Genomic DNA, 10,299 nt, shown 5'->3' with positions numbered 1-10,299 from the left:
AGTATGGAGGGATCTAACACATAAACGAGTGCAGTATGGAGGGATCTAACACATAAACGAGTGCAGTATGGAGGGATCTAACACATAAACGAGTGCAGTGTGGAGGGATCTAACATAAACGAGTGCAGTATGGAGGGATCTAACATAAACGAGTGCAGTATGGAGGGATCTAACACATAAACGAGTGCAGTATGGAGGGATCTAACACATAAACGAGTGCAGTATGGAGGGATCTAACATAAACGAGTGCAGTATGGAGGGATCTAACACATAAACGAGTGCAGTATGGAGGGATCTAACACATAAACGAGTGCAGTATGGAGGGATCTAACACATAAACGAGTGCAGTATGGAGGGATCTAACATAAACGAGTGCAGTATGGAGGGATCTAACACATAAACGAGTGCAGTATGGAGGGATCTAACACATAAACGAGTGCAGTATGGAGGGATCTAACACATAAACGAGTGCAGTATGGAGGGATCTAACACATAAACGAGTGCAGTATGGAGGGATCTAACATAAACGAGTGCAGTATGGAGGGATCTAACACATAAACGAGTGCAGTATGGAGGGATCTAACACATAAACGAGTGCAGTATGGAGGGATCTAACACATAAACGAGTGCAGTATGGAGGGATCTAACACATAAACGAGTGCAGTATGGAGGGATCTAACACATAAACGAGTGCAGTATGGAGGGATCTAACACATAAACGAGTGCAGTATGGAGGGATCTAACACATAAACGAGTGCAGTATGGAGGGATCTAACACATAAACGAGTGCAGTATGGAGGGATCTAACACAAACGAGTGCAGTATGGAGGGATCTAACACATAAACGAGTGCAGTATGGAGGGATCTAACACAAATGAGTGCAGTATGGAGGGATCTGGTGCAGAGGTTTTATCAGATGGCTGTATAGTGATGAATGACAGAAACAGTTTATGTTTCTAGTGATGGAAAGAGGGAAATGATAGTATAGTGGAATGTTTTTAACTGAAACAGTAATCTGTGAATGTAATTTTATTTATTTACATATAGAGGTTAAAGAATATAAAACTACATCACACAGTGTCAGTGTCAGTGTATACAGTGTCAGAAATAATCTCCTGGCTGTTTAATTTGACCTCTTTAATGCTTTTAGAATTACTGCGAGAGTTTTCGGGAAGCCCCGCCCCCTGTGCTGCGATTGGCTAATGGTTCATAATCAAGCAGAGTTTTAAAAAAGAGCGGAAGTTGATTGTAAGTGTGAACAGAAACATTACGCAGCCTGTGTGGATGTTTATGTTAAATATAATGAAATATAAATATTAATAATAACTCGTTTACGCTCGCTTCCAGGTGCTGAAGAATTAAAAGGTATTTCATTTATACTTCCGGTTTGGAAGCGGAAGTCGACATGGCTCGTTAAAGCAGTAATTAAGCGTCGCAGGGTTACAGAACAAACGTAAACACACGCAGTGCGGAAGGACTGTGTGTGTGATGCGGAGGTGAGAAGCTCCACAGTGTGTAAGCTGTGTTAGGAAGTGTTTATACGCTGGAGAGTGTGTGTTTGATTTCCCCGTCAGGCAGCGCGCTGCAGTGGTGCAGGGAGGAGAGGAACCGACAGGTGAGAGCAGCGCTGCTGACGTCACCATGCACGCTCTACTGCTGACTGCTGACTGCTGAACTGTAACACACACACACACACACACACACACACACACCCTGCTGTGAAGTGTTGTAGTTTATTGATCTGCTCTTGTGTACAGTCTCAGCAGAGTCATTCAGGAGGAAAAGGCCACAATCATACCGACAGAGAGAGAGAGAGAGAGAGAGAGAGAGAGAGAGATCTTCAGACTGCAGTATGTAGAAGCTCTTAGTCATTCACACACACACACACACACACACACACACAGTCCTAAAGAAGCCAGGTTAATCATCTGTGAGCTGATTCTGATTCTGTGGCGCTGTTCATTGACATCAGCACTGTTCTCTCTTTCCACTTCTATGTAAAAATGTTTTAATTTACTGCTGTTAGCTGTGTGTGTGTGTGTGTGTGTGTGTGTGTGCGTGTGTGTGTGCAGTGTATTTACGTGGTCAGTGGGTGATTGGGTGGGTTTTTACCTGCAGCTTGTGTGTGTGACGTGTGACTGTTGAAAACAAACACAAACACATCCATGAACACGGGAAGATTAATTTACTAAACATTTTGTTCAGGAGGTGTGTGTGAGCCATGGGTAACGCTGTGTGTTAGTGTAGTGTGTGTTAGTGTAGTGTGTGTTAGTGTAGTGTGTAGAGGTGTTGCGTAGTAATGTATGTGTTAGTGCAGTGTGTAGTAGTGTGTGTGTGTCAGTGTAGTGTGTAGAGGTGTTGTGTAATAGTGTGTGTTAGTGTAGTGTATAGAGGTGTTGTGTGTGTCAGTGTAGTGTGTTGTGTAGTAGTGTGTGTGTCAGTGTATTGTGTGTTAGTGTAGCGTGTAGTGTGTAGAGGTGTTGTGTAGTAGTGTGTGTGTGTGTGTCAGTGTAGTGTGTAGAGGTGTTGTGTAGTAGTGTGTGTTAGTGTAGTGTGTAGTAGTGTGTGTGTGTCAGTGTAGTGTGTAGAGGTGTTGTGTAATAGTGTGTGTTAGTGTAGTGTATAGAGGTGTTGTGTGTGTCAGTGTATTGTGTGTTAGTGTAGCGTGTAGTAGTGTGTGTTAGTGTAGTGTGTAGAGGTGTTGTGTAGTAGTGTGTGTGTGTGTGTCAGTGTAGTGTGTAGAGGTGTTGTGTAGTAGTGTGTGTTAGTGTAGTGTGTAGAGGTGTTGTGTAATAGTGTGTGTTAGTGTAGTGTATAGAGGTGTTGTGTGTGTCAGTGTAGTGTGTTGTGTAGTAGTGTGTGTGTCAGTGTATTGTGTGTTAGTGTAGTGTGTAGAGGTGTTGTGTAGTAGTGTGTGTTAGTGTAGTGTGTAGAGTGTGTAGGTTGAATGGTGAGGATAAAGATGGCATGATGTGATGTATAGTTCTGTATGTGTGAGATGAGACTGTGTGTGTGTGTGTGTGTGATTTAAAGCTCAGATTTGTGGCGAAGTCTCTCAGCTCTGCTCAGGACAGCTTTATGTGTGTTTATGATTTTGGCCTTGGCCTCTCGATCTGTGTGTGTGTGTGTGTGTGTGTGTGTGTGTGTGTGTGTGTGTGTGTGTGTGTGTGAGAGAGAGAGAGAGAGAGAGAGAGATGGGCATCATGAAAACAGAACAATCGATAAATCTGTAAATTTCCTCTGGTTGTGTGTTACTGAGGTGTAATAAGATACACTCATACACACCTGAGACTCAGAAAGAGATGCTGTGACCAATCACATGGCCTGGATCAGTGGGGGCGGGGCTATCTGTTAATATATGCGTATAAGCAAAGTAGACAAGAGAAAGTTCTGTGTGTATGTACATATGTGTGTGTATATGTGTGTGTATATACATATATATACACACACACACACACACACGTAACAAAAAAAACGGTTAAAACATGAATGTGCAGTCAGTAAACACAGATATCTAATGTCACATTAATTGTCATTAATTTAAATTAATCATTCATTTAGATTAAATTAATGTTTATCGTAAAGTTCAATAAAAAAATCTCTAATGTTAAATAATTAAAACTCGTACCTCACGCTGAGTAGGAGAGGTTCCTGATCGATTCTGTGATTGGTTGAGCGTGTGTATTGAAGCCCCGCCCACTCTGCCCCAGACTCACCTGTCACTCAGACAGATTGACAGGTAAAGTGTTGTGATGAGTGAAGTGTTGTTGATCTGAATCTCAGCTTTCCCACACCGCTCTCGCCAGGAAAGCAGAGTGTGTGAACACTTTCCCTAGAAGTAAGTGCGCTTGAAAGCCGCCTGCGTGATACTGATACAAGTGCACTTCAGACCTGATGATGAAGTGCACTCGCAGCGTTCCCGAGTGATTATAACGGCTCTTTAGCAGAGGAACGTGTTTTACTCTGAGCGCCGCTCACCTGCGTAAATCAGATAAATAAATAATAAATACACACGTTTCATTTTAATGTGGTGCGAGTTCACTTCAGAGACACTGTTCACTCCAGCATGCAGTATGGCGTTAACGGCTTTAGAGTATGTTACTGATACCGATCTTTGTTTGTTTGTTTGTTTACCTCCCACTTTCACCTCTCAGTTTCGGCTGATTTTCTGGTTCTTATGTTCTGTGTTTAACTGATAAATAAAACAATGTTCACAAGGACACCATCTTCCCCGTCATTCAGGGGCCTTCACTACAACATGGAGCTGTCTCACATTTCCCAAAATAGTGCACTGTGGAGGGAGCAGTGTGAGGATTGGCAAGTACAGGTGTGTGTGTGTGTGTGTGTGTGTGTGTGTGTGTGTGTTTGTGTGTATATGTGTGTGTGTGTGTTTGTGTGTGAATATAGTATAACCTGTGAGGCATCTGTGTGTACAGGTGGTGTCTGATGTGACAGGTGTTTGTATGTGTGTGTGTGTGTGTGTGTGTGTGTGTGTGTGTGTGTGCTTGCAGCATGGTAATATGAGGTGTGTGTGTATGAGATTCAGGGTTGTGTGTGTGTGTGTATGTGCATGATTTTGGAAGTTTGTGTGTGATTTTGGAGAGGTGTGTGTGTGTGTGTGTGTGTGTTAAAGCTGATCTTTATTCCCTCCACCTGCTTTAACGAGCTAATTAACCTCTGCCGGGTGGTTAAGGGGCGGCTAATTAAACCTGCGTCTCCATGGCGATGTGACCCTCCATCACATTCATATGCACTGTAGTGTTAATGAGCTGTAATTTGGCTCTGTCACTGACACACACACACACACACACACAAGTGTTGTCCAAAAGTTTAAGCACCCCGCCCACACTCATTATCCAGCTCTGGGGCTCTAAGCAAGTTTTAAATGAACTCTTTTATATTTTAGTGGTTATGTTTAAAGTAGTTTATTATTGAGATAATTTATATTGTAGCAGAAGTGTAGTAGGTGTGTGTGTGTGTGTGTGTGTGTGTGTGTGTGATACAAAACAGAATATTGAAAATGGTTATCAGAGGCTTTTGTACAATTTAATAAATGTTCTGATTTTTATTGCAGGATTAAAACAGAATTATGAAATACAGTTAACTTAAACTTTTACAGAATACTTTTATTGGCTGTGTTAAAATGTAGTATTATTATTATTATTATTATTATTATTATTATTATTATTATTATGATGAAGAATGTGTTTTCAGTAGCAGAGTGTGGAAATAAAGTCGTGAGGAGAAAAGACGACGTTTCTCTTTGAAGCAAAGCTGCAGCTCTGAGCTCCAGTGTGGAGAGACACGCGGACTGTTGTAGGTGTTAATGTGCTGATTTGCGTCGAGGAAATGGCGTGATTTTTGGCGTGTTTTCAGTGAAATGGTGTCTGGGGTGTGTAACGTGTCGGTTCACTTTCAGCTTTACTCGCACTGAAATACTTCACCATGCGGCTAATTAGGTAGGAATTTACAGAAAACTACAAACTGAGCTGTGTGTTTATTTCTGATTTCACCTCCAAATACACAGTTTAAAATTTTTTTTTTTTAAATTACATTAAAATACACAGTTAATAATCTGATGCATTATCCCCAAAGCGTTTACAATCACGTGTTGATTAATTGTCTATAACAGCAGCTCTGACAGTAGCGCAGGTTTATATTAATGCACTCATTCTAATACGTTATCGTTTCTATAGTAACAGCTCGTTCACAGGGACGTGTACAGCAGACTCTCTGCATAAACGGATTAAATACAACGGATTAAAAATTGACATTGTGAAGTTTTCTGTAAGGAGAATTGTGTTTATGTAACATTTATGGAAGGAGTCTCCAGTGTCAGTGCTTTGCAACAGTGAGAGATAAAAAACTTCAAGTTTTGCGACATCTTCAGGACAGAGGAGTTTACGCTTCTTTGGGGTTTCTCAGGAACATGCGTAACAAGCTGCGTTTTTTTCTCTTACTAACTTCGAGAGAGACAGTAAAGAGAGGCTGGTGAGGGAACGACTGTTTATAGCTGCTATAACGTAAGTGACAACAGGAACTAACTCTTTTCACTGGCATTTCACGACATGTAACTGTAAAGGGATAAAAAGTATGATGTGGAGTTCTTTTAATAAATAAACTATACTTAGTAAATTGCTGTTGTATAAGAGGGATAAAACACTTGGAGACGTGCTGTTAAAGGAAAATAATCAACTAACACACGTGTGCGCGCGCACACACACACACACACACACACACACGCATTGTGTTATGTAATTTAATTGGTTGCCATTAATGTACATTATCTGATGTTAATCTATAAAGGGTAAATTTGTCTAATTTTAAATAAATGATTCTTAAATAATAATCAGCTTGGTGCTCTGAGTTCCTGGTGCACTGAGATGTGTACATCAGGTGTAACCATTACACAATGTGTCACACAACATTATTGTGTGTGTGTGTGTGTGTGTGTGTGTGTGTGTGTGTGTGTGTGTGTGTGATGCAATTCAGCAGATTGCAGGGCAAATTTGTGTGAGTGTGTAAAGGAGAAGGAACTACAAACTTTATTTTAGACGTGATGAAACTTAAAGCAACATGAATTTATATATTAATTAAATTTAACCTCAAATGACCTAAATCTGTTTTAGACATATTTCATGCATATGAACTTTTTTCTTTCTTTTTTTTAAATAACCCAGACACACAACATGATCAAACACGATAAATAACACACCAAAGCAAACATAACGCAGCTTGAAGCCTTGCATGGTAAATGTTATAAGTATAAAATGTTGGGAGTTCAAAGCAGGAGCAGTGCGGAGTTAGGCCAGCTCCCCTTAATATTCTTAATATTCTCAATGTTCAAATATTCAAATACTCAGGCGTAAAAATCTGGCAGCAGTGGATTCTGAACCTCCCACACACTGCACTCCAAAACCCTGTAAGAAAAATAAAAAGCCGGAATCCAGCTCAGTCTGAAGCCTCACGCCTTTACACATTAATTTAAATAATTTATTTCATTTATTTAAATCTCGGGAAGCACATTGAGGGCGAGCGCTCGTTTAAAACGGTGCCCATTTACAGCAGCAAAATATATATAATACCATTACAGACATTAAAAAATCACAAGGAGCAGAATCCAGTCTGAGCAAAAAAGATGTTAAAGCAACTGAATCCGATCTGATTTTACTTCATCTAGAATCCAATCTAAGCATAGAGATAGTAAAAAAATCAGAATCCATAAATCTAATCCAAGCCCAGAGCTGTTAAATTAGAATAGTGTGTCGTGACCAATCAGGATTCAGCAGCATGATTAGGGGCTGAAACTCAGACTTGCTAACTCCTCCAACAGCTATTTCATTCTCTGCACCTAATCTGTAGCCAGGCACCTGGTCTTAGGTATGTGGCAGGGTCAGTGCCTAATGATGACTCCAGGTAGTGTTTTAGTGTTGGTTAATGTTGGTTCAGCTGAAGGCAAAGATCTCCAGTAGTTCCTGTTGGTGTTGAGGTATGAGGTTGAGGGACAGTTCCATTCTCTTTCAGTGGACAGAACCTGGCTTGATAGATTTTCATATTTGTAGTGTACCTGTTCTCCGCGTCAGCCTCACTGAGATCATGCAGATCCCATGTCAGGTGGCTGGAGATTTGCAGGTGGTATCAAGTATTAGGAGCAGGAACCATTCCCATGGTGTTATTGACAAGATGGGGGAGACCTTCAACCATCTGCTACACGTGGCCACTGTTGGTCCCAAGTGTTCTTGGCAGAAGACCTGGTATGGATCAGGGTTCTCCTTTCATCACCAGAACCTTCTTCAGCAGTGTTTGAGGCAGTCGTAAATAAAGCAGACATGGGGTTTAGTGATAGTGTCTTCAGCTTCTGGGTCTGTGTCATTGCCGTCTTAATCGTAAGCCAGTAGGAATGCATGTGGGCGTGGCCACTGTCCATCAGCAGGCCAGCAAACCCTATAAAGTTGTGTCCTAGGACCAAAAGAACTTGATGGCTATTTGACTCCCCTGCAAGTAGCGCTGTCCCCATGCGCCCACATGATACTGAATGTTCCTGAAGTCACCTGTCATTAGTGTGACAGTACTGAGGTCAGTGCCATGTGCGGTCAGTACGCAGGTCAATGCCATGTGCAACCAGTACGCAGGTCAGTGCCGTGTGCGGTCAGTACGCAGGTCAGTGCCATGTGCGGTCAGTACGCAGGTCAGTGCCGTGTGCGGTCAGTACGCAGGTCAGTGCCATGTGCGGTCAGTACGCAGGTCAGTGCCGTGTGCGGTCAGTACGCAGGTCAGTGCCGTGTGCAACCGGTACGCAGGTCAGTGCCGTGTGCGGTCAGTGCGGAGGTCAGTGCCGTGTGCGGTCAGTACGGTGGTCAGTGCCGTGTGCGGTCAGTACGCAGGTCAGTGCCGTGTACAACCGGTATGCAGGTCAGTGCCATGTGCGGTCAGTACGCAGGTCAGTGCCATGTACAACCAGTACGCAGGTCAGTGCCATGTGCGGTCAGTACGCAGGTCAGTGCCATGTGCGGTCAGTACGCAGGTCAGTGCCATGTACAACCAGTACGCAGGTCAGTGCCATGTGCGGTCAGTACGCAGGTCAGTGCCATGTGCGGTCAGTACGCAGGTCAGTGCCATGTACAACCAGTACGCAGGTCAGTGCCATGTGCGGTCAGTACGCAGGTCAGTGCCGTGTGCGGTCAGTACGCAGGTCAGTGCCATGTACAACCAGTACGCAGGTCAGTGCCGTGTGCGGTCAGTACGCAGGTCAGTGCCGTGTGCGGTCAGTGCGGAGGTCAGTGCCGTGTGCAACCGGTACGCAGGTCAGTGCCGTGTGCGGTCAGTACGCAGGTCAGTGCCGTGTGCGGTCAGTGCAGAGGTCAGTGCCGTGTGCGGTCAGTGCGCAGGTCAGTGCCGTGTGCGGCCAGTGCGGAGGTCAGTGCCGTGTGCGGCCAGTGCGGAGGTCAGTGCCGTGTGCGGTCAGTGCGGAGGTCAGTGCCGCGTGCAACCGGTACGCAGGTCAGTGCCGTGTGCGGTCAGTGCGGAGGTCAGTGCCGTGTGCGGTCAGTGCGGAGGTCAGTGCCGTGTGCGGTCAGTACGCAGGTCAGTGCCGTGTGCGGCCAGTACGGAGGTCAGTGCCGTGTGTGACCCCACGTAATGACCAATACCGTGTGCGACCCCATGTCTTGGCGGTCAACACCATGTGCGGTCAGTACGGCGGTCAACACCATGTGCAGTCAGTACAGCGGCCAACACCATGTGCGACACCGCATCATGACCTACACCTTGTGCGACCTCACGTAACAGTCAACACCATGTGCGGTCTGTACGGTAGTCAAAACCATGTGAGGTCAGTACAGCGGCCAGCACCGCGTCACGGCCAACATCACGAGCGCTGCCCCGCGTCACGGCCAACACCACGAGCGCTCCCCGCGTCACGGCCAACACCACGAGCGCTGCCCCGCGTCACGGCCAACACCACGAGCGCTGCCCACGTCACGGCCAACACCACGAGCGCTGCCCCGCGTCACGGCCAACACCACTGCCCCGCGTCACGGCCAACATCACGAGCGCTGCCCCGCGTCACGGCCAACACCACGAGCGCTCCCCGCGTCACGGCCAACACCACAAGCACGCCCCGCGTCACGGCCAACATCACGAGCGCTGCCCCGCGTCACGGCCAACACCACGAGCGCTCCCCGCGTCACGGCCAACACCACGAGCACGCCCCGCGTCACGGCCAACACCACGAGCGCGGCCCCGAGTCACGGCCAACACCACGAGCACGCCTTGCGTCACGGCCAACACCACGAGCACGGCCCCGAGTCACGGCCAACACCACGAGCGCGCCCCACGTCACGGCCAACACCACGAGCAAACAGTAAGGTGTAAACTCCAAGATATATCTCTCATATGTTAGCCCCAAAATGGGCAGCTATTACATGACCAGATAATGGACAGTGAGAGAGAGACAGTGCAGACAGATACAGAGTGACAGAGTGCAATCCTGCATGAGTTTCATGTTTTTTAATATTGTAGACAAATTTTGCTTGTGTGTGTGTGTGTGTGTGTGTGTGTGCGCTGTAGGTGCTGCTTTACAGTCCCTCAGACAGAAAGAAATGAGGAGATTGAAAAGGAGAAGGATGAGTGTGTTTAAATAGAGGAGAGATGGAGCTGATGGATGCACAGATGCCTAGACGAGTGGATGGATAGATAGATGTGAATAAGTGACTGGATTGATGGGGGGGTGGACAGATCAAATGATGGATGGAATGAAGGATCTGTGAATGGACTGATGGATGGACAAATGGAAAGTTG

At 45.4% G+C, this 10,299-nt stretch overlaps 1 protein-coding gene across 1 annotated transcript; it reads left to right on the top strand.

Moving 5' to 3' along the window:
- Positions 1-8,108: 8,108 nt before the first annotated feature.
- On the top strand, positions 8,109-9,866 carry LOC128317652 (keratinocyte proline-rich protein-like). Its single transcript, XM_053230908.1, has one exon. It carries the CDS (start codon positions 8,109-8,111, stop codon positions 9,864-9,866), a length of 1,758 nt encoding a protein of 585 aa, XP_053086883.1.
- The last annotated feature ends 433 nt before the right edge of the window (positions 9,867-10,299 follow it).

The sequence above is a fragment of the Pangasianodon hypophthalmus genome, chromosome 28 (assembly GCF_027358585.1).
Source record: "Pangasianodon hypophthalmus isolate fPanHyp1 chromosome 28, fPanHyp1.pri, whole genome shotgun sequence".
Lineage (NCBI taxonomy): Eukaryota > Metazoa > Chordata > Actinopteri > Siluriformes > Pangasiidae > Pangasianodon > Pangasianodon hypophthalmus.
Note: the sequence above shows the minus strand (reverse complement) of the source record. Positions and strands in the feature narration are given on the sequence as shown.

Bases quoted from the DNA above. Each gene is read 5' to 3' on its own strand.
- LOC128317652 (XM_053230908.1), top strand. From the start codon at position 8,109: ATGCCATGTGCAACCAGTACGCAGGTCAGTGCCGTGTGCGGTCAGTAC.